Source organism: Pleurodeles waltl, chromosome 3_1 (genome assembly GCF_031143425.1).
Source record: "Pleurodeles waltl isolate 20211129_DDA chromosome 3_1, aPleWal1.hap1.20221129, whole genome shotgun sequence".
Lineage (NCBI taxonomy): Eukaryota > Metazoa > Chordata > Amphibia > Caudata > Salamandridae > Pleurodeles > Pleurodeles waltl.
The window spans coordinates 1,495,988,022-1,496,013,806 of NC_090440.1; the positions used below are offsets into that span (position 1 = coordinate 1,495,988,022).

At 44.0% G+C, this 25,785-nt stretch overlaps 1 protein-coding gene across 1 annotated transcript in view; it reads right to left on the reverse strand.

Annotated features, from left to right (window-relative positions):
• Positions 1-25,785, reverse strand: part of LRP1B (LDL receptor related protein 1B) — a 4,500,992-nt gene that overhangs the window by 2,403,749 nt on the left and 2,071,458 nt on the right. The window contains exons 9-11 of the mRNA XM_069225083.1: positions 15,202-15,373; positions 5,691-5,834; positions 3,813-4,049 (exon numbers count right to left, since the gene is read on the reverse strand). Coding sequence (XP_069081184.1) covers positions 3,813-4,049; positions 5,691-5,834; positions 15,202-15,373 — 553 coding nt within the window. The remainder of the gene's footprint in view (positions 1-3,812; positions 4,050-5,690; positions 5,835-15,201; positions 15,374-25,785) is intronic.

The following is a 25,785-nucleotide window of genomic DNA, read 5'->3' on the forward strand; positions in this document are numbered from 1 at the left end:
TGAAAGTTCAGCTTCACATCAATGAAGACACCTAGCCTATTCAACAGCGACACCGCATAATAGCATTTCATCTTCAAGAAGCGGTTGAGTATGAACTCAAAGCCTTGCTAAAACACAGTATGATTGAGCACCTACTTGTCCCACACTGTGGGTGTCGCCCATATTTGCGGTGGAAATGGACAATGGAGGTGCAGTGCACATATTCATAGATATGTTCCAAGCAGTCAAGAGAGAGGCACATCCTGATCTGCACATTGTGCATATGATCACGCAGCTTAATTGAGCCAAAGTATTCTCACGTCTTGAACTGAATAAGGGATATTATCAACTCATACTGAAAGAAAACTGCAGGCACATTAACACTTTTTAGACTCATATTGTGTTCAGATACAAATGATTGAGCTTTGGAGTTGCAACTGCTGCAGAAATGTTCCAAGATGATACGTGCAGAATTATTCATCCTGTAACACAAACCTTCAATTAGAGTAATAATATACCGGTGTTTGGAACAACACGGAGGGAACATTATAATGCTCTCAAACAAGTGTGTCAGTTGCTTACAGATGCACTTCTCAAATCAAGGACCTGATTTAGAATTTGGCAGAGGGAGTTACTCTGTCTCAAATGTGACGACTATCCCATCAGTTGAATTATGATCCCATAATTACCTATGGAGAGAGTAGTACAGCGTACAGGATATCTTTTGTGATGGAGTAACTCGTCTCCCAAACTCTAAATCAGGCCCTAAATGCTGAAAAGTGTGAAGTTCACAAAAAAGAACTCAAGTTCTTTGGGCACGTATTTTCTGATGGAGGTATGACTCCGGATCCCCATAAAGTGCGAGCACTAGCAGCCACTAGTCCCCCACAAGGTGTCACCATGGTATGGTCGTTCTTAGGCATGGCCCTCTATTGTTCAAGGTACATTCATGACTTTGCCTCAGTGAGTGTCCCATTCCAAGATCTGACAAATCAAATTATTCAGGTCCTCTGGATGTAACCACAGCTTGAAAAGCATAAAGCATGCATTGAAAATGCAATTGAGATGGCTTACTTTGATCCCAAACTGCACACTGAGATCACTGTTGATGTGAGCGCGGTGGGGTTGGGAGCAATCCTTGATCAGCATAGTGAACATCAAAATGCTCAGAGATACATAGTGGCGTACTCAAGTTGAAGCTTGTCTCACACACATGCCTATTCTCAGTCGAAAAAAGAGAGTCTAGCTTAGCATGGGCCTGTGAGCATTTTCATGTGTTTCTGTATGGACAGCATTTCATGATCATCTTAGACCACCAGGAGCTGCTCATTATATTCAGAAATCCCAAGATCCCCCCTGGCATTGAAAGGTGGTGGTTGCATTTACATGTTTATGACAATACAATTGTGCATGAGCCAGGTAAGAATCAAAACCCTGCTGATTATTTGTCACAAGCACCCCTACAGCAGCACAGCACCACATCGAAAACTGCTGAGTAATACATCAATTTCATTGTAAAGTTGAGCATGCCAGCGGCTCTGTCCATCAAACTGATTGCTGCAGCTACAATACCAATAAGGACATACTTGCCCTTAAAAACATTATCTCAATACAACCATGGAGACATAGTGATGATGCTGAATATTTTAAATATCAAAACGTCCAAGATGAATTGTCTGTCACTACAGAAGGCACTGTGCTAACAGGATCTCTGATTATCATACCTGCAAGTCTGAGACAGCAAGTTATTGAACTCACTCATTAAGGACATTGTGGCATTGTAGCCACCAATAACATCCTGAGAGATCCAGTGCTGTTCCCTCACTTTGACAAGAAAGATGAGGGATTGAAGGTGTGCCATTTATGCAGTTCTGAGTTTCCTAAGGGACCCTAGCATCAACTAATCATGTTCAATCTTCCTGCGCATGCGTTGAAAAGTGTCACCATCAACTTCCCTGGGCCCCTGGCAAATGGAAACCACTTTATGGAGGTGATTGACAAGCATTCCCGTTTCCTTCTGGTGCAGGACATGTCATCAACAACCCAAAACAAAGTTATTGAGCGGCTGGATGACATATTTGCAGTGTGGGGCATACCAGACACTCGCAAGTCTGACAATGGGCAGCAAGGAGTTAAAGGAGTTTCTGACTGAACCAAATGTTAAACATCAGAAAAGTAAATCCTTGTGGCCTCAGGCCAACAGTCTATGGGGCCCTGAAAAGAATGATCAAACGTGCATCGATGGAAAGAATTGAGCTGAGTCAGGCATTATGTCAAGCCCCTCATGCCCATTGATTGACCACTCACTCTATCACTGGTGAGAGGCCTGCCACCCTAATGTTCAGGAGAGCTATAAGAACCAAATTTCAACCTTGGTCCCCTGAACGAAACCTGAATGATGACGAGGTTCATGCTACTGACACTGCTCAGAAATGTCAGATGAAGACATATGCTAATCAGCATCATCAAACTCAGGAGATTGTATATGGCAAAGGTGATGGGGTTCTTGTCAAACAAAAATGGAAGTGAAAGACAGATCCTCCATTTGATGTTGAACCTTTGAAAGTTGTGAAGTCACATGATAACGGCGCACTGTCCGAGCAATTACATTGGAAGGGACATGTCACATTTCAAGCAACTGTCTAGCCAATCATTTGTGTGTGCAGCTCCAGAAGAGGTTGTTCCACCTGAAAGCCCTAACAGACTCTAGACCCTGTACCCTAGGGATCTACATGGGTGCAGCTAAACTACCTCATATCACACAGTTGGCCCAACCGTGCCACCACCTAGACATCTGATCAAAGAAATGTAATGCTGCAATTTGTTCATGTCTTTTTGCTTGTGTCTTTTTGCTTAACAAAGGGGGAGATTGTATTTTGTAAGTTTGTGCTGTTTTTGCGTCAAACAATGACGCAAATGCCGTGCTAAAAAGTATAAATATGGGCTGTAGTATCTTAGGACTGTGAGAATTAGGAACCTGTGGCATGGGGTCGACTCAATGAAGGGATAATTCAACCATTCTGGGAGGTGTTAAGGTGTGGTCATTAACGGTTATGATTAATGAGACGTGAGTTGAATGCTGTATGCTGATGAATAAAGACATTAACTACGAGCTCCGTGTGTGGCTTGTTCTTGTGCATGCTCCTGTCCCATGAAGGATAGAATAAATATAAAATTTTAAATAGCCAACCCTCAGGCAGTAATGCAGCACTGTCTTTAGGTAGCTTGTAGAGCATAATGGAAGTTTGTACTGCATTACTGTCCCATTAGGGGTGTCTCAGAATAATCTGTGTTATTTCCCTGCCACAGGAAATAATGTTATTAGGGATTTTGTTAATTTCAAGGATAGGAAAATAACAGAAATTAGATGTTTTGTGGAAGACATGCACACATCTTTGTTTCCTTGTCACCTCCCGCATGCTTTTCTGAGTGTTTCACAAGGACAATTTAGCTGCTTTCAGCAGACAGAATCTCAGTGCAAAACAACACAATTTGTAATCCTAATGGTCTGATAATTCTAGTGTCTTCTTGTTATCGTTGGAATGCTCAGTATAGTGCATTCCAAACAAAAAAATAATAAACAGAAATCTATTTATAATAGTCCAGTACATCATGTTTTGTATGTTTGAAAATTAGTAAAAGGTACACTTCATTAAAAAGATGTCCTGGAATAAGAATTATTACTTACTAAAAATGACAACGATTCTAGTAATACAAAGGATGCGACTTCATGTGCACAGTTAATCGACTGCCACATTTCTTAAGTGACTTAACAGTATTTCATTGCATTGCGAAAAACAGTCGCTTCTATCATCATCTCGCCGCTCACTTACCATCTTTCAGGATTGTTTCCCGTCCAGTGCCGTCAATTTTTTGACGTCCTATGAGGAAGCTGGTGGTATCCGCAAAATAGATGTAATTGGATTGTCCATGAAAATCCAGAGCACGTGGGTTGACCAGGTTCTCGATAGGAAGCATGTACTCGTCGGCTACTTTGTTATGCAAATCCATTCCCCTGATAATCCCAGGGCGCCCTTTTCCATAAAACAAGAACAGCTCATTCTTGGGCCCTGCACAAGAAAGATTATACACGTAAGAAATAAAAGCAGGCTAATCTTCTTTCACCCTGCATAATTCCACTATTTAATTAACTGGCACAATTAGTGTTTTTATTCAATACTGAAAATGTAGCCTTTCTGTAATCAGAACATATCTTCTTCAAGAAGGTTGCGATACATTAATTGAAAATCAAATAACTTCCTTGATTAGCTGACATTGGATTAGTTGTTCTTTTGTAGTTGCTGCTGTCTGTGCAATAAAAACATGACAAACGAAAGGATAATGTGGTCCTCCGCGTGAAATTCGTTCGACTTTTTTAATTGCTGGAACAGGGACAGTAGCTGGTAATGATAGGGCCATTTATTAAGTCTGAAGTTTGAAAGTCAATTGATTAAAAGCACAGCTTTTTCTCAAACATGCATAAAAACAGGAAAACAAACTCTTGGAAATTGCATGCAATACTAAAAATGCTCAGCATGCCTTGATTAGGAGTGCTTGGGTCCGGGGCGAGGGGGCCGGTGTAGGATGTTAATTCTTTGAAGTCCAGTATGGTGGGATTTGGAATTCATTAGGTGATTATAAAGTTCACCTTCAATCTCTAGTTTTACCCTTCAAAACAGGAGCATAACATGCAGATTTATGTGCCATCAGTACCAAAATCTGCATGGTTCAATATTATACTCACACTTTCTCCCAGTATGTATTAACAGAGTTGGCCCGTCGTTATGTGTCCTAATAAATTACACGAGTATGGACTTAAGCACACCTGGTAATTACCAGGTGCAGTAAACTTTTCACAAATTGGGGTCAAAATATCCAGGCCACTTGTACTCAAGGTCTCTATGTTGACGGCATTGGCTACAAGATATAGCAATCAATGTCTATTATTAGACTATTTCATTGGTTATGAAAACAATGGCGTTTCTGTGAACACACAATCAAGATAAATATACGACTTAGTGTCGATATGTGGTAACAGAAAATTGATGGTTTTTATAATTGTACAATGTTTCCACTCTTCATTCTAGGGTCCCAGCTACAATTGGAAAATACCACATTACGATATGATGTTACCAAAATTTGGAGGTGCTGTTTTCCCCTGAATTTGCAACCAGCAAATAAAGGAATGTAGACAATTTCACGGGACAGTGAACCTGTATCACTGAGTCTTTACTACATGTTTGACCAACGCATTACTACATTTACAAAAATCTTCAGGACTGATAGAAATCTGTTATCTAATTACCACAGATCTTACCGTTTACAGCACTCTTGTTCGAGCAAACAACTGTAGGGCCCGTATTTAACTATTTTAAATCTAAACATCTATAAAAGCAATATAACAGATTACAGAATATATTTACTTTTCCCTTAATAGTGGCACAATGATATAGCCGTAATGCCTGCCTCTCTTCATTTAGTGTGCCTTACAAATAAAAGCCGCCATAAATAAACATGACTACTTCAAAAGCAAACACGCAGCAACCCCGAGGGGCAACATGCAACATGCAGTGGTGGACTCTGAAGACCAAAACAACGAAACTAAGGACTAACAAGGATTTTAACTGATAAGTAACCATATGATCATGCATTAACTAACAACCCGAATTTTAATTTGGAAAGTGAGGGGGCATTTGATTGTTTCAACATACTTTTGCATGACCTGCCATCACTTCCTAGGCTGAAGCCAGTCCTGCAGCGACAGGTTCGTGTTTTATAGCTGGAACTGAGCAAACAGATGTGCGAACATCCCCCTGGCATTCCATATGGGCCTACTTCACAGGCATGGTTTCTAACTACAGGAAACGAAAACAGCAGAGAAGAAACCATCAAAAGCAGATCAGATTACTGTACGAATCAGCATGTCTGTAGATACTACTTTCGGTGCAATGAAAAGAGCTGCAATAATACTTTTACCGAACAGTTCAACAGTGTTTAATTGTTTTACAAATACTAATAAATAAAAAGACAAAAAACAAAAAGGCAAGGGAGAGCAGGGTCGGCTGACCGGCAATAGAGGAGGAACACCGCCCCCCTGGCTAAGAGCCAGGAGCAGAGAAATAAAACAATACTTCAATATCGTTTTATGTTTCTGCTGCTGGCTCAGCCAGCAAGTGAAGGGAGAGGCAGTACTGGGCCATGTGAGGTGGGAATGGGATTAGGAATGAAGTGCACTAAGTGCGCATGTGTGTCTGGCCGGCCGTTTTACAGCGGCCAAACGCACATGCGCACTTAGGTTTCTCCAGCCCAGCTATGTACACAGCCGGACTGGAGAAACTGCACAGGCCCCAGGGTTGTATCTGAGCAGCAGTACAAGCTGCTCAGATCAATCCTGACGCTGCTTTCATGTTTCACATGAAAGCAGCGTCAGGATTGCTGGTCAGCCTGTTCTGGTGACCCACAGCCACTAAGTGAAAAGGAACATATTATAGTCACCCAGTACTTATGGCTAAAAAAGCTTTCTCATCTTGTTGCAAATAACTGTGTTTGTTTCTGTTTTTGTCACTGGATTTATATTTTCATTGATAGTTTCCATACACGGAAAACAAGATTCACAACGTGGCCAAACCATTCATGCTGTTACATCACAAGTGTTACAAAAATATGTCTTTAACACCCAGTCCATTTGGGTTGGTGGGGAGTCTTTTATGTCCCTGAGTCTTCAGACCAGTCAACTGGCACTTGGAGTCACTCTGGGTTTTGGTTTGGGTAGATGTAGACCCAGTCCTTCACAACCATGTAAGGAGGGCAGTAGGAAGCAGGTCAGCAAGCCAGGCAGCAGTTATTTCAGAGCAGCAGTCCAGTAGAGTGGCAGTCCTTGAATCAGCATAGCAGTCCTTCTTCCTGGCAGAATACCACAGGTCCAGAAGTGTACTGAAGAGGTTAGGTCTCAGGTCCAGTTCATATACCTGGTGGTGCCTTTGAAGTGGGGGAGACCTCAAAGTGGACTTTGAAGTGCCCTTGCCCCAGACTCAGTAGCGAGGGTATGCAGCCCTTTGTGTGGGGACAGGACACAGCCTATTCAGGTGTATGTGTGAGGATGTGGCCAGCTCCACCCTTCCATCCTGTCCTGATAGACTATTAGGGAGAACAAGTAACACCTGAGCTCTCATTGTTTATGGCTGTCTAGAGGGAAAGGACAAAGCCCAGCTGTCACCCACCCGAGGCAAGAGAGATAGCCTGCAGGCACATAGGGCTAGGAACAGGCAAATGACAACCTTCTAAAGTGGTATTTTCAAAATTGTAACACTAAAAGGTGAGTTTAAGGCCCTATGTGGCATTTTTTTTATACATGTCTGGTTTGCCTTGGGGTCACGATCGGCTCCAGGGAAAGCACACATTCATAAAAAAAGAAGTGATGTAGAGAGTCTCTCTCTCTCTCTCTCTCTCTGAGTGGCTTAGTAAAGCCAGGTGTTAACTGTGCTTTAGAACAATTGAAATGTATGTGCGCAGGGATTATGGAGACATGAGGGCACTTTTGCCTGGTGGTACTGATGGAATTAGAAGAGAAGGTATTGGGAGGCAGAGCACTAAAATGTCTGTTGCACTAGGTGCCACAAGCGCTAAAGGCTGTGATGATGGGTACGTTGTAAGGTGAAGTAATAGTGTGGTTTTCTTTCAGTGTCTTCAGAGAATCTGCTGATTCAGAGAAGTAGTGAAGGTAAGGTGTTGACATTTACTGTTAAACACTTCACACACATCTACAAGCATTTTTGTGACCCTATCTGCCTTCTACGTAGGCTAGTGCTTTAGAGAGAAAGTTTAGCCAGTAGCTGAGATGGCGTCTCATTGGATGACTGCTGCTCAAGCCCTAACTCAGGTTATGGAAGACAGCTCTGTGGCAGGATCAGAGACTGAGACAGTATCTGAGGGAGAGGACAATGGGGCAGAATCTGGGAGTGATTTTTCAGTCAGCGGAGTCCCATTCAACGACACCTCTTCCAGTGATTCTGAGGGAGAGGATGAGGACAGTCGTGCTGACACTTCGCAAGCACAGTCTGTGCAGTGGGACAACAGCAGGTTAGCCCAACCCCTGGAGGAGGTGCATGTGGCGGCAAGCACAGTGAGTGTGCTCTCTTGGCATCCCTCCGATTTAGTTGAGCCCCAAATTCCACCTTTTACTGGTGACGCTGGTTGTAAGGTCAATACGGGCAACTATTTCCATCTATTTTTGGATGTTGACTTCCTTCAGAAGATTGTGCAGCAAATAAATTTGCTTGCAGACCGATCTCTGAGGGAGCATGGAGGCATTCTAGGGCCCCATTCTAGGGTACGCCAGAGGAAATCCACTTTGCAGGCAGAGTTAAAGATATTTTTGGGCCTTACTCTCAAAAAGGGTTAGTGCAGAAACCCACCTTGCAGTTGGACGACTCGCACAGTATGGATAACTCCCATCTTTGCACCATACATGAGCAGAGATAGTTTTTTGCTACTGCAGCGAATGCTGCATTTCAATGACATTTCCGCTGCGTTGCCTCTGGACCATCCAGCCCATGACAGGTTGATCAAAATTCAGCCTGTTAAGGAACATTTCCAGAGATCTATAATCCTGGAAAGAATATAGCAGTCGATGAGTACTTGATCCTGTACAAAGGACAGCTGCTGCTCAGACAGTACATTGTGAGCAAAAGAGATCGCTATGAAATAAAACTGTACATGCTGTGTGAGAGCTCTTCTGGCTATGTGTACAGATTGTATGCAGGGTAGGACTCCACCCTAAACCCTGTAGGTTGCCCTCCCGCATTAGGGGTCACAGCTAGAATTGTACGGGAACTTGTACAGCCACTCCTTCACAAAGGTTATAACCTTTTTGTGGACAATGTCTGTACAGGGGTAGAGCTGTTCAGTGAGCTCTAAAAAGCTGGCACTGTGGCCTGCAGTACAGTTTGTTGTAACCGCAAAGGGCTCCTGCAGGAGCTTGTTTTCAAGAAGCTCCAAAAATCCCAGAGTACTGCGTTGCGTTCCAATGAACTGCTCGCAGTCAAGTTCCCGGATAGGAGTGATCTATACTTGCTCACTATAATTCATGATGAGAGCACTTCCCCTACCACAATTTGGGATCAGATGGCTGAAGTCCACAAGCCCATCTGTATACTTAATTACAATAAGAACATGGGTGGAGTGGACAAGACCGACCAGGTTCTTCAACCATACAATGCGTGTCTTAAAGCTCGCAGTTGGTATAAGAAACTGTTTACCCACCTTATTTAGATGGCAACATACAATGCATATGTTGTTTATTGTCAGACAACCACAGGAAGTCTCATAACTTTCCTTGACTACCAGTTGTCTGCAATTGAAAGCCTCACTGCTGTTACAGAAGCATCAGCCACCACCTCACATGTTCTGGAGGATGTGGCAAGGCTGCAGGAGCGACACTTTGCTGATCGCATTCCTAAAACAACCAAAAAGGATCATCCATGTCATCCCTGTAAACTGTGCTCGAAGCATGGAACGCAGCAGGAGAGTCGGTATTACTGTCCCCAGTGCCCATCTCAGCCAGACCTCTGTGTCCCTACTTGCTTTACATTGTATCATACTAAAGCAAAGTTCTGGGAAATCAACTGAGGTGAGCTGCAGTTGGGTAATCCTTTCAGTGGCTGTGCATGGATACCAGAAGTCCATAGGCTACTGCTTCGTTAGGCAAGCAGCCACAGAATTTTACTTCATCTACTTCAGAAAATCATGGTCTTCTTTATATCGACCGTCAGGACGTAGTAGTTGTTCTGTTCAATTAACATGCATTATAGTCCCCATACTGCACATACTTGTGGACAGAAGATAATCCACATTGTCATGGAGTACCCTCTGTGGCAAAATGTTAAAGGCATGACTGAATTTTGAAATGCTTGTTAGGGAACTTATGTACGCTACACAAGGACTACCATGATTGTCAATGAGGACCAGAGTAAGTGTAATAAGTCAAACAAATGTCCTGTCGGACATATTCACCAATATTTCTACTTGTTTGAAAGTGTGCAAACTCAATTTGTAGCTTCACTCTCAAAGCAAAAGTAGAAGTGTTGGTAAATGAGAAGTCCGATTGGGAGCACACTGCCTAACATTCCAGTCGAGTTCGCCCCTTGCATCCTGGTACATGCAGTGTGCTCCCAATCGGACTAGAAGTGTTGGTAAATGAGTCCCACAGGATATTTGTTTGACTTGTTACTTTAGAGACCTTAGCATTTCTTCACCAGCATGTCTGCCTTAGTTTCAACAGTAGATATGGTCACTCAGTTGGAGGAATAGGCCTCCAAAGGCATACTTGGACCCCCCCAGCTTTCATCCACAAATTGGAAGGAGTTGGATTTAGCACAGTAAGGGCCATATGTACTAAAGCATTTTCCCATAGACACAGAATGGGTAAAATCCTTTGGTACATCTGGCACTAAGGCCCATATTTATACTTTTTGATGCACAACTGCTCCAACGCAGTTGTTCGTCAAAAATGTTACCGCCGGCTAACGCCATTCCAAAGCGCCATGCGGGCGCCTCATTTATTGAATGACGTTAGCCGGCGCAGCGGACTGGTGTGCGTAAAAAAAAATGACTCACACCAGGCAGCGCCGGCTTAGGGGAAAATGGAGCTTGGGCGTCAAAAAATGGGGCAAGTCAGGTCTGAGGCAAAATTCAGGCCTCAACCCGATTTGCGCCATTTTTTTTTACGCCGAACCCCCATTGAAATTAATCCTGTCTTAGCAAAGACAGGAGTCATGCCCCCTTGCCCAATGGCCATGCCCAGGGGACTTATGTCCCCTGGGCATGGTCATTGGGCATAGTGACATGTAGGGGGGCACAAATCTGGCCCCCCTATGCCACAAAAAAAATACGAAAAAAAAAACTTACCTGAACTTACCTTTTCTTTCCTGGGATGGGCCCCTCCATCCTTGGGTGTCCTCCTGGGGTGGGCAAGGGTGGCAGGGGGTGTCCCTGGGGGCATGGGAGGGCACCTCTGGGCTCCTTCTGAGCCCACAGGTCCCTTAACGCCTGCCCTGACCCAGGCGTTAAAAAACAGCGTCCATCAGACTGGGCGCCGTTTTTTAAGGCCTGCCCCCTCCTGTGCGTCAAAATGACATCACAGTATAAATATGGGGCACAGGCCTTAAAGTCATTTTTTGGAAGGGAACGCCTACCTTGCATATAATTAACGCAAGGCAGTTTCCCCCTTCCAAAAAATGACGCACATGGTGGAACTTTGAAGCCCGCGGGGTCGGACGTCAAAGTATAAATATGGGGCAGTGTTTGCGCCGATTGTGCGTCAAAAATTTTGACGCACATTCGGCGCAAACAGAGTATAAATATGCCCCTAAGTGTGCTGGTGGTGCATGAAAGACATGGTTTCTTTAGCTTCAAGTAACTAATGGCCGAAGGCATTAGTATAGGTTCACGTGACAATTATACAGGATTAGTCAGGACTCTGATGAGGACACAGACAAGAATGGATAAGGAAAGCTTATGGTAGGTGTGCTTTCACAGGGATATTGCTCAGGTAGAAGGCAGATAGTAAAGGTTGTACAGACGCACATCATCTACACATATGGATTCAAACTCATTGGTGCCATCCCAGCACTGAAGGACAATGACATATGGGTCAGTGTTTGACCTGCTTTTCATGTTCATCCTCCATCGGAACTTAATAAATGTTCAATTTTCTGTATGATAAGTGCATTACAGTCACAGCACTGCACACAATGTTGGCTAGGACATATGCTACGTTCTTACAGACTACCCTGTGTGCCAAACACTACCATTTTCATAGTCTATGAACTTCTCTTTAGGGAACATCATGAGAATTCCAGAGCATGGCTGCCTTAATTTCTAAGGTAGATGTGCTCGCTCAGTTCGAGGAATATGTCTCTCAAGGCAAACTCGGACACCCCCAACTTGCATCCACAAACTTGAAAGAGTTGGATTTAGCACAGTGAGTGCACTAAAGGCACATGAAAAACATGTGAGCCTCAGGTGGTGATCATAGGAGTCATTAGTAAAGGTTCCTTGCGCATGCCGGTAATGGTCAGGAAGAAGGAGGTAGTTACTTGACAGGTGGTTAAATGCAGTCAAACTTATTCCCTCATGTGGCGTATGAATGTGATGAGCCCTTGTCTGGCAGCGGTAAGTTAATGTGAGTTCAGTGATTGGGTGGACTGTGCCTGTGGCCAGTGGTATGAAAGGGTTGTTTGTTATGCCTGAATGGCGTGTGAATGGACCATAAAGAGGTTGCTGCCTTGACGTGGCTTTATTGCTCACCTTCAGAAGGCTTGGTTTCAATATTCAGATACTTTGATAAGTATTTATGCTTTGAAACCAAAAATTCTGGATGTTCTAAAATCAACCTGTGTGAGTAGTGGATTTACTTAAACATACTACTACCAGTGGAGTCCACGAGTGCAGGACTTGCATGGCTCTCACTAGTTTTCCTTCACCCAGAATCCCCTTGAAATCACAAACATTCTTAAAAAACACTTTTTCCTTGCATTTCAGAGAGGGAAAGTCCTGGAATCTGTGGGCAGCCACACAATTTCAGAGAAAAACATTGCCTCACTTGTGTGGGTGGGCAAGAGACCACAGCAGGGAAGTACCCAAAACGGATTGTGGAGACATCAAAATTACCACAAGACAGCCTGATTTTGTAAGACTGCCACCTGAGTATTTGGTCCTGGGTTCGGCAGCCATATCACCTACCATATCACCTACCAAACCCAGACTTTCCTTAACATTAAACACCCAGGGCAGTCCATGGAAGTGTGGCGTGTTTGGATCCCACAACGTTTTCTTACCCAGGATACCCTGCAAAGGAGAAACATAAAAACTATATTTTTCCTTGCTTTTTCGTCACTGAAACTACAGGAATGTGCAGTGATCCACAACATTCTTACCACCCAGTGTTTCCCTACTTGTTCTGATAAAAACACAGCCCCATTTGTGTACCTATGCTGAGTGCCTGCGTCAGGAATGGATTAATAGGGTTAACAGAAGCCCTCATGCAAGGACGACCATTGACCCTTGTGTGATCCATTCCAGTCGCGGGCACTAGCCTACCCACACAAGTGAGGTGCCATTTTTATCAGGAGACTTGGGGGAATGCTGGGTGGAAGGACGTTTATGGCTCCACTTAGATTCCAGATCTTTCCATCACCGAAATGTGAGGAAAAAGTGCTCAAATATTGAGGTTTGCAAAGGATTCTGGGTAATAGAAACTGATGAGAGCCCCACAAACCATCCCATTCTGGGTTCCCCTAGGGGTCTAGTTTTAAAAAATGCATAGGTTTTGAAGGTTTCCCTAAGTGCTAGCTGAGCTACAGCCCAAAATCCACAACTAGGCACTTTGCAAAAAACAGGTCAGTTTTCATATGAAGAAATGCAATGTGTTTATGTTGTGTTTTGGGGCTTTTCCTGTCGTGGATTTAGGCCTACCCATACAAGTAAAGTACCATTTTTATCAGGAGACTTGATGGAATGCTGGGTGGAAGGATGTTTGTGGCTCCCCCCAGATTCCAGAGCTTTCCATCACCGAAATGTGAGGAAAAGTGTTTTTTCCCCACAATTTAGAGGTTTGCAAAGGATTCTGGGTAATAGGACCTGGTGAGAGCCCCGCAAGTCACCCCATCCTGGGTTCTCCTAGGTGTCTAGTTTTAAAAAATGCATAGGTTTGGTAGGTTTTCCTAAGTTCCAGCTGAGCTACAGCCCAAAATCCACAGCTAAGAAAATTGGAAGAAACAGGTCAGTTTTCACTATAAAGTTTTGTGATGTGTTCACATTGTGTTTCAGGGCATGTCGTGTCACGGGCACTAGGCCTACCCACACAAGTGAGGTACCATATTTATCTGAAAACTTAGGGAAATGCTAGGTGGAAAGAAGTTTGTGGCTCCCTTCAAATTTCAGAACTTTCCATCACCGAAATGTGAGTAAAAAGTGTATTTTTGCCACATTTTGAGGTTTGCAAAGGATTCTGGGTAGCAGAACCTGGTGAGAGCACCTCTCATTGCTCCGCAAGCCTGGATTTAAGGTATTCTACTCAGGGGAACTAACAGGGTCCCTGTAGCCAGCCTGCACTCGTTCATGGGTGGTCTGAACTTGTGACTTTGTCCTGGTCCAGAGTGATCAAATATCCACAGTTGGCGCTTTGTGCTTTTTGACTCTATTCTTACTAAAATCTACACAATGGCTTATTTCCAGTTCTACTAATTGGATTTTTGTTGCTTTGTTCGGTTTATTAAAGAAAGGAAAGATCAATTTTTCTAACTTATCCTTTTTGTGTGGTGTTTGTACTTTATTACTGTATGAAGTGTTGCGCAAATGCTCTACACATTGACTCTAGGTTACGATTGACGGCTCTGTGCCGAGATACCAGAGTGTTGAACACAGGTTAATCTAGGTTTGGATTGTGCTTAACCATAACAAAGATTGTGTGGTTACTGTTTGATCAGGGCTTACGCCCCCATCAACCAACACCACTGATGTAAATTTTTCCAAATTATGGTAATTTTGAGTTAAAGGAAGCAGGAGACCCCTTGTAAATCATCAGTGGTCACAACATGCCAAACTGGTAATCCTGCCACCTAATTTAGGGAGAAGACCCACTGATTGACCTCTTGAGGGATATCTGTCAACTCTGTTAGGGTTCAGGTTTTGGCAGGAGTCTATTCACATATATAGGAATGGCCTCCTAGCACAAACGTCGTCTGTTTGGGTTTAAGACAGAATTAGGTGAATATTGTTTCTTTTTTTTCTTTCACTACATGTCAGAAGACTGTGCTGTTTTAAGATGGTGGATTGGATTCATTGTGGAAGTTGACATATCTCAGTAAGACATAGGAAAGTCAACTGAAGATTTTGTTCATTTATAGAAAATGCAGAAAATGGTTCCTCAAACTCTTTTTACCCAGGAAGAAAGATTAGATGGGTAACCTAAATCCTTTTCACAATTTACTCTCTCATTGATTGTTCACATTGAATAATATGATACAGGCTTTTAGCTCAGTCATCAGCCCATCATCTTAATCAGTATCCTTTAATTGGCTCTATCATCTAACTATTGAGTGCAACTAAAAGCATTAATATAATAACACATTTACTCATCATATTTACCCATAGACACAGAATAGGTAAAACCTTCTGACAGATCAGGCCCAAAATTATTTCTTCTTTGTTGTTATTTCTCACCTGTTGGCTGAGCTCTTTTATGATACAAATGAATCCCTTTGGCTTTTTCCTGTCTTATTAGAGGTTGAACGTCTGAACGATTAAATCTGTTTATTTTGAGCACCATTGAGTTATCTTTACTGGTTGCATATAAAAAATTCTCAAACATGGATAAACCAAACAGATGTTTGACCTAAAAATTAGAAAAGAAACAAAGAAAATGGGTGAAGTTACAATTTTAGGTGTATGTGTTGTAATACTGTAATGAGATCACAACTATTTTTCTTTACAGGTATTGTTTTAGCATTCCTTGCTTAATCTTAATTAATCATTAATACTTTGAAATAATACAACTGAATACATAGAATAGCAAAACAGCTCAGACATTAATCAATTTCCTTTCTCTTCATCTCGATTTTCATGGTTTAGCACAAATGCAGTGCGTGGGTTCCAAAATACATTAGTTCTAATTGTCGGTGTTATAAAATGTTTTGTATCAAGATCATAGATTACTTGAACACTATCATCTGCAGTCCATTTTGATCAGAAGTACATGAAAAATAATAAACTTCTCAAACTTTAGATGGCATTTGGGAATTAAGCAACAGATAAATAAACCTCTGAGCTATAATAAACATGATTTATTTCATGGAACAATATGGCCCCTCCAACTATTATTTCTCCCCATGTATGACCATCCATGAGATCAGGGTTGACATTCCCACACAGCTAACACTATTCCACCTTTCATCTTGTTACAGCATGGAGAGCATGTGACTACAAGAAGCAAATCCATTTTGATTCAACTACTCCACTGATAGAACTATCCATAAATGAGTAGTGTTCCTATGAGTGGCAACCATTGACTGGCAACTCACTGGTCATACAGTGTCTGCATGCATGTCACCCCAACTGCTGTCCATTCTGGGGAGTTCACAGTTAAGTTGGCATTTCACTGGAAAGCAGTAACTAGCTATAGGAGAATATAAACAAATAGACATACTTTGTTATTGATTTTTGTACAGTATACCTACAGTAACTTTGGATTCTGTGGGCGGTGCATTCCCCAGCGCACATTATTTGTGCCTTTGTCTCTCAACAACCTTTATCAGATGGTGCCTTAGGTGCCCTTCAAAGGAGCTTAAATTCCCAGGAATTGCTAGCCCAGCCCACTCCAAAAGCCTCACCATGGTCATGTAGTATTCAAACCAACATCATCCCCTCCGTGTGTCTCCTTTTTCCTTCCTCCAAAGTAGCTAAAAGGTATCTTCCTGTGGCACCTTTTCAGTATGGACCTGCTGGCTTTGAAAATCTCCAGAGCACTGCCCATTTTCTATCAGATTATTTTCTCATCACTCTCAATATACTAATGTCCAATTCTCTGCTGTGTGCTTGATATCCAGTGGTGGGGAAACTCCCAGTGGCATTTTCAGCCACACTCTTTGTGTACCACACAGATAATAATTTAACTGATAGAATTAGGGAAGATTCTGATATTATCAGGTGGTTTTTGTAATCTACATCTTTTAGATAGCTAGTCCTCATTGGTATGCCTGATAGAAGAGTTTTGCATGCAACCTTCATTATCTTTTGATTTTGGCAAATAGTGGGTTGCACTTAAGCTGTTCCTTGATATCTGGTGGTTTTGACAAGGTACATCTTCCAGTGTGCTGCACCTATGCAGCTTCTCAGAGAACCCCACACAATTTTAATTATCAGGTCTGGGAAAATGAATCTTCCAGCTGGTTTAATCAAAGATGTTCATAGGTAGGTGCAAATTAATTTTAATTGCCTGTTGGGACTGGGAAGCTGGGCCAGTCGTTTTGGGAAGATAAGTTTCCTGGCAGGTGTGCCTATGACACACATAGGGTGTAATATACAGATTTATAGTCTATGGTTCTGTGGAAGCTGTACATTTCATTGAATGTACAAGTATTCCTTCTAGTTTGTACCTTTAGATTCCTAATTACATTTTTGGTTTGGGAATCTGTATCCTCATTAAACTCTTAACTATCTTGCATCTTCCAATCTGGAGTTCATAGTTGGACTCTCTAAAATCGTAATTATCTAGTGGCTTTTCGAAAGCTGTATCATTAATGGATGGTGAGTGCCCCAATTTTAAATGGATATCTTAGAAGCTTAATTTACCACTGATTTTGGGAAGTTGCATTATCAGTTTGTAAGTGCTCCTACACACATCATAGGCAGAAGGCACAGAATCTTAATTAACTAGCGAGCTTGGGAACCTTCTACAGAATCTTAAGTGGTTTTGAAAATCAGCTCATAGTTGCTTACCATAGAATCCCGTTTTTATAGTGGTTTTAGACAGTGGGGTCCCCAGTGAGGTGTGTCTGCAATATTCTAGGGATTACCCCATTGAATCCTAATTAAATTGTGATTTTGCTCAATTGTGTCTTCAGTTGCTTGCATCAAACTTCTATGAGGGGTAGCCCTTTGATTATTAATGTATGGCATTTTTTAAGCTGTGCTTGTAGTGGTTTAGGCTTATGTTTTTACTGATATGGACCCCATGGACCCTTCACTACCTTATCAGTCAAAACTACTTGTCCATCCCTGCAGATTCTGGCATTTTCTTCTGGAAAAGATGTGAACCATCCAGCTCTATGAAAAGATGTAAGCACTACTCACATTATAAAGAGATACTAACACCATATGCTAAGGTACATAAATAGGTGCCATGTATTAGAAATGTAGGCACATATTGCAGTGCCACTTTTCTTGTGCCCCTTAGTGGCCCCCTAACGCCACCATGTGTGTGCTGTATTTAAAATTTGGCATACCATGGTGGTAGTTAGGGGACTAGCATCAGAATTCTTTACTCTAGTCTGGATTAGCATAACAAATGTTGACGCCAATCCTGCAAAGCACCCAGAGGCCCATTGTAACCAATGAAAGCCTCCTTTTAACTCATGTTCTGAGGAGGGGTTAAAAGTGCCGAAAAAATGATGCAAAGAAACCTCTTAGATTTCTTTGCACCATTTTTTGGCCCCCCTAACAGGGGTATGCCACCTTTGCATTCACTAGTATATATAGGCATAATGTAGCGGAAAGGGTTAGAAATTGGCGCAATGCATGCATGGCGTCACTTTGTAAATATGGTGCTGTGTTTTTGGTATTCTAACGCCACATTAATAAAAATAAATGATGCTAATGTGGCATTGGAATGGTGCTAAGGGCTCTTAAATATGCCCCTAGGTTTCTGATAGGCAGGATCATGCACTTTGTCCGAGCAGAAACCACAATCCTATTCAGGGTAAGTTAGATACACACCATAAATTAACCTGTGTTCACACTCTGGTAACTTGGCACAGAGTAGTCAAGCTTCACTCTAGAGACAATGGCCCTCATTATGACCCTGGCAGTCTGCAGTAATATGGTGGAAAGTACTGCCAACAGGCTGGTGGTATTTTCCACCATATTATGACATTGGCGGTTTGGCTAAAGCCAAACTGCCAATGTTCCACACTGACTGCCACAGCGGTAACGGCCGCCGGGCTGGAGATACAAATCTCCAGCCCGGCGGCTGTCACTGTATCACCTGTGGGATAATGACCCCGCCTACCACCATGGTTTTCGTGGCTTCCTTACGCCACGAAAACCATGGCGGTAGGCACTATCAGTGACAGGGAATCCCTTCCCTGTCACTGATAGAGGTCTTCCCCACCTCCACCCCTAACCCCTCCCCAGATTACCCTACCCCCATTCCTCTCCAAACCCACTTCATTCACACCCCTCGCTTCACACACGTCCATACCCACATTCATCCACGCATGCATACATCCATTCACACACACATCCACAAACACTTTCATACATACACGCAGACATGCATTCAGAGAACACAACATACACGCACTCACACATCCATTCATGCACACAGATTCGACACTGAACACACACTTGCATACACGCATGCAAAAGCATTCACATACACAAACAAAACACCCCCCTCCCCCTCCCTTGTCAGAGCACCTACTTACCTGTCTTTAAGGTGTCCTACAGCAGGAGACAGGACAGGGTGCTGCTGCCAGCAGCAGCGTCCGCCAGCAGAACAATGCCAGGCCGTATTATTTCTCATTGCGGCGGTCTACTGGCCATGACATGGCCACAGCAGGATTTCCACCATCTTTCTGGCAGAAATCTGGCTGTGGTCATAATACGGCAGATGGCTGGTAGACACAGCAACGGTCTTTTGGCGGCTGTCACTGGGGCAATAGGCGTTTTTTACCACCAATGACATAATGAGGGGCAATGTGTAAAGTATTTGTTCAACACTTAGAACAGTAAAACAGGGAAAACACCACCCAAAAAGATAACACACTATGGGTCTCATTATGACATTGGTGGTAAATGCCTCCTACCGCCACGGCTGCGGCCATCAACATACTGTCACTGTGGCTATCAGCTACCAACTGCATTATGACTGTAGATGGAATACCGCCAGAAGGCTGGCAGTATTCCATCAATGGTCATGGCAGCGGATGGCAGTAAGGATGCCAGAAAAACACCGCCTAACGTATCATGGGCTATGATATGGCCACGCGGTATTTTGCTGGCAGCAGAGCCGCGCACCGTCTTCTGCTGGAGGACCCCCTGCAAGCAGGTAAGTCGGGATCTCCAACAGGAGAGCGGGGTGGAGGGTGTTGTTTGCGTGTGTGTGGGTGTTGTGTGTGCTGGGGTGTGTGTCTGTTTTTGTATGCGTGCATGGGGGTGTGAGTTGTGTGTTATGCGTGTGTGAATGAATGAATGAATGTGAGTGTATGTTGTGTGTTGTGAATGCATGTGTGCTACAATGTATGTTAGTGTGTGTTGCGGGGTGTGGGTCTGTATGTGGGCATGCGTGGATGGATGGGGGTATGTGTGTGAGTATGAGTGTGTATGTGTGCACGTGTGGGGATTTTGGGGCGTCAGGAGAGGGAAGGGGAGGGTGGGGGAGGGCTCTGGGGTGGGGCCGGGGGAGACCCCTATCAGTTCCAGAGAAGGAATTGGCTTGAGCCAGACCGCCAATGTCATCATTTGGGAAAAGGTACCGCTAGCCTGTTGGCAGTACCTTTCCCCAAATTACAGCCATCTGCCATGGTCGTAATGACCACCTATGTTAGAAAATCAGAGAGTAATTTAATGAACAAAACAAGAACAAATAACACACATCCAATGAGTAGAAGCTGAGATATTCATTTTTAAATAGTATCTGAAATATAATGCAAACAATGTGCCAACCAGGGCAATCTGGTTGCTCTTGTACGGGTCAAATATGAAAGTTTATGCTGACCACAATGGATTGCGGGTTTGGCAGGGACCAACATTGTCCCACTGCAACAGTACTTTTGGATGGAGGATGCATCGATGTCGAACAGCCAATGAGAGGAGAGGAGAAGAGAAGGCGATCCCTTTAAATGCAAACGATGCGTCAGCTCCATCTGCGCAGTCAGAGATTCATCGTTGGTGAGTCTTTTGTGATGAAGTTGATGCCTCGTCGTCATGCCACCCAACCAGCAACACGAAGTCCTTGAGCAATGATGCATCAGTTTCCAAGGCGATGCGTTGGTTCTGACTAGCACAATTGTAGAGATGCACGGATTTTGGCAGTTGCAGTACTTTATACCCACTTCTGAAGTCCCAGGACTGTTTTGGTACCACTTGGCAGGCCAAAACTAGCAGCAAGTAAAGTCTAGGTGCCGTAGGAGAGGATGGGTCTTTTGGGTCCAACAAATTTCAGAAGAACAGAAGGCATGCCAGCAAGCCCTTGGAGTCACTCTGGGTTCAAGTGAGATGGGTCAATCCTTTCTCAACAGAGCAGAGAGCAGCAGGCCACAGGGCAGTGTTTGCAGGTCAACAGTCCAGAGTGACAGCCCTTGCAGCAGCACAGCAGTCCTTTCTGACAGAGTTCTTCACAGGTCCAGAAGTGTACTGATTTGGTGGGGTCAGAGGTCAGTACTTATACCCAGATCTGCCTTTGAAGTGGGGTGACCTCAAAGAGGGGATTTTGAAGTGCACAGAGGTCCTCCGTTCCTGCATCGGTGCCAGACTCACTGCAGGGGATTAAGAAGTCTATTGTGTGGCAGCAAGACACTGACTATTCAGGTGTAAGTGTGAGCTCCTCCCTTCCATCCAGCCCAGGATAACCCATGCATATGCAGATGGCCACCTAGTCACACCTTCCCTTTCTTTGTGTGACACTGTCTAGAGGGAATGCAGTAAACCAACTGTCACCTAAGCTCTAATGTGTATTGGAGAAAGGCTTCAGGCACACAGAGCTAAGAGCAGGTTAATGCCAAATTTCTAAAAGTGGCATTTTCAAAATTGACTTTACCATTAAAGAGGATTTATGATTACAAAGACAAGTCTACTTCTTCTCAATCAGGAATTACACTGCATTAAGTATAATAAGGAATCCCTAAAGTTGTTTCATGAGAGCGGTAGGCCTCACAATAACAAAAGAGATTTTCACTACCAGGAAATGTAAAACTTAAAGCTATATGTCTTGCCTTTTAATTACACAGCATGCTTCTCCGTAGGCTACCTGAGGCCAGCTTTAGGGGTGACTAATGTGTAATAAAATAGGAGTTCACAGATTTGCAAAGGGCTTTAAATGCCAGGTCAACATGGCAGTCAAACTGCACACACAGGCTCCTCAGTGGCAGGCCTTAGACATGTTTAAAGGACTACTTAAGTGGGAGTCAGTTCTACAAGCCCACTAGTAGCATTTAGGCCCTCATTACAACATTGGAGGTAAATCCCGCTTACCGCCGTGCAGAAGACCGCCAACACACCGCTGCGGTGGTGGAATTCCGCTGCAGCTATTATGACCCACAGCTCGGAATCCGCTAAAATCCAGACACCTACACAAGTCCGCCACACCAAAGGTCAGTGATAAACTGGCGATAACAAAACTGACACCGTCACGCTCACACAACATCCACACACCTCAGACAACACACACAAACACATCCCCTCACACATCACAACCAACACCATCTCACACATCACCCACACCACATCATTGCACCTCAACGACAACCCAGGTTCTCTGAGGAGGAGCTCAGGGTCATGGTGGAGGAAATTGTCTGGGTAGAGCCACAGCTATTCGGATCACAGGTGCAGCACACCTCCATTGCTAGGAAGATGGTGCTATGGTGCAGAATCGCCGACAGGGTCAATGTGGTGGGACAGCACACCAGAACACGGGATGACATCAGGAAGAGGTGAAATGATCTACCGGGGAAGGTGCGTTCCGTGGTTTCCAGACACCAGATTGCAGTACAGAGGACTGGCGGTAGACCCCCACCTCCTCCGCAACAACTAACAACATGGGAGGAGCAAGTCTTGGCAATACTGCATCCTGAGGGCCTCGCAGGAGTAGCTGGAGGAATGGACTCTGGTAAGGCAACTTTTAACTATTATATCCCCCACCCTACCTGCATGCCATCACATACCCCCACCCTCACCCTCACCCTCACCCCCATCCCTCCAACACCTCACATATGTCCCCCATCACAACCCACACATCCCAACACCAAGCCCTGCATGCAACACCAAAGCATGGACACCCATCACCAAAGCATGTCCACTACAGATACCCACACAGACCCTAAACCAAATGCACACAAGGACCTAGACAAGAATGCAAGCACTGGAGTACAGGGTCACTCACCCATTGCACATGATGGCACACACAGATGCAATAATCAGGCTTTTACACCCCTGAAGAACCCCTACCCAACGTCACCGGACAGGAGGTTGCAGACATGTCCAGTCCCCCCACAGAAGAGGCCCACAGTGATGACAGCAGCTCTGCACAACTGGATCGAGATGACCAGCCCGGCTCATCTGGGACCTCGGGACAGTCGGTTCCCCTGACACTGGCACAAGCCACCACAGAGCCTCCCCCCTCAGGAAACACCAGCACAGCACCCACCCAGCGGGCCCATCCCTCTGTCCCCAGGACACGTCAAGCAGCAGTGTGTCGACCACTGCAGGGAACCCAGGAAAACCCACTACCCCAAGAAAATCAGGGACCTGGGGGCAGTGGCAGTGGGCACACGGTTCAGGGGACAGAGGAACAGGAAAACAGGGGAACTGGGAGGACTGCTGTGCGACAGGGGGAGGACAGGCCCAGGGAACCCAATCTCCACAAGGCCCTCTCCATCATCATGGGAGCATATCATTATTCCCAGGAGACGAAGGCAACAGTACTGGCCAACTTTCAGGGGACCCAGCAGCTGCAGGAGGAGCACTATCTGGGGATCAGGGAGGAACTCAAGTCCATCAACACCACCCTGGTCACCATTGTAGGGGTGCTGCAGGACCTTGTCAACACCAGGAGGGACACTGTGGCACAACAAGGGGCCCCTGACACTAGCCTGGGTGATGAACAGCCCACCACCTCTGCAGGCGCTAGTGGACAGGAGGCACCGCCACAGGACGACGACACCAGCACCCCACCCCCTGCAGATGGAGAGCTACCCTGCAAACGCTCTGCCAACACCAGAGCAGTACGCGCTCTATTGGCGACAAAAATGCAAATACCCAGCACTCTCAAAACAACGTAATTTATGCATTGTGCTGATATGTTGTGGTGTAACCTTTTGCATTACAGAGTTCAATCCTGAAAACGTATTTTCAATATGCTTTCAAATACTGTTCCTTTGCAATGTATTGCTGCAGGTTTTCAGAGAGTGTTAGGATGTAGTCCCTTTCCAGGGCCTTCCAGAGATTTTCCCTGCAACATGCCTGGGCGTGGTTCTGGGCTGGGCCAAGACTCTATAAAAGAGAGCCAGCCCAACTCCCAGTGCTCACTATTCAGAGGTCCCGGTGCAGAACAGCAGCTTCTTCCTGAGCTCCTGTCCCGGCGGCCTATTTGGACCTTCCAATCTTCTGCCCTTCATCCTTCATTGGTGATCATTGTTCCAGGCGGTAAGACGGAGGTTGGACTATCCGGACACCGTTATTTAGAATTTTTATATTCTTGGTTTAATTCTTAAATGAGTAACAGATTACTTGAGCGCTACCATTTCTTGACATTTATATGGTAGTTTACAAATAGGCAAGACGCGCGATTTGTTTCATAAGGGTCTGACTTTGTTATTCATTGCGTGCTACCATTTATTGACATTGGCATGGTGGCTTAAGAATCTGCAAGACACGCGATTCGTTTTATGGTGTTTAAACATTGTTGTCCATTGCGCGCTACTATTTCTTGACATTTACATGATGTTTTATGAATTGGCAAGACGCGCAACTCGTTTCATGAGAATTTAACTTTGTTGTTTATTGCGCGCTACCATTTCTTGACATTTACATGGTGGCTTAAGAATCGGCAAAAGAAGCGCGGTTCGTTTCATTGTACTTTGATCTTGTTATTTATTGTGAGCTGTTATTTCTTGACATTTACATCGTGTTTTACGAATCGGCAAGACGCGTGATTCAATTAATGATGATTTGACTTTGATATTCATTACGTGCTACCATTTCTTGGTATTTTACATGGTAACTCTCGAATCAGCAAGGCGCACGATTCTCTCCTCAAGTTTAATTCATGTTGCTTATTGTATGCCACTATTCTAAGAATCCATATTGTGTTATTCATGGTGCACAATCCTTTTATGGTGTTTACTATATATATATATATATATATCTCTCTGCAATATGCGCAATTTGTGTTGAAACATTTTAAGAGGCCAGAGTTTCTAGATGCAATATTGTATGGTCCTAGTATACATTCTCAAAACAGGATTTATATGACTGGTTTCAAATATAGTCAGAATGTTTTTCTGATTCTCATGTAAAGGAAAGTACTTGAATAAGAAAGTTTTCATTTAATTCATCTTGATTCCCCCACAGGTATCCGGCCATCTTGAAACTTAGTCATTTTAAACTTAACTCTTAGATTGTTCATGTTTTCAGAGTGACTAGGCTTAGAATCATAGTCTAGTATTGATTTCAGGAGATTTAATTTTCTTATTGTGTGTTCTAACCTTTTTCTTATTACAGGTCTCCTTCCTAGCTGTTCCCTTCCTAATCCCCTCTTCCCCTCATGATCTCTCTCAGTCTCTGTGATTTATCTGTCAGAGTCTTGGAGCTGTTCGGTGGTGGACGTGTTGGGAACGTGCACAGACCCAGAGGATCTGGTGATTCTGACAGAACAGTGAGCCCACAAATTATTATCCTCCTGGCTTGTGTATGTTCTCAGCATGGCCACGCTAGACGAGTTAGTCAAGGCTATCACCCAGCTCCAAGCAGAGGTGGTATCATCCAAAGAATTGACAACAAGCTTAGCAGAGAGAGTGAGTCAGTTGCAAGATAAGGTAGAGAAGAAGGAACAAAGTCCCACAGGTGTGTCTTGACCAGGTACTTCTTTTCAGGCTTCTGGAAGTAATCCGATTTCCCTAAATGTTCCTTCTGCAATTCCTTTAGCTCCCCAGAACGTTTCTCAAGTAACCCTTTGAAAGCGCAATCTTTCCTGGTTCAAGTGGAACTACACTTCACCTACAGACCAAATACTTTCCCCAATGCCCAGTGCAAAGTAGCTTTCTTGTTGTCATATCTGTCTGGGGATGCAGCTACTTGGGCAATTCCCCTTGT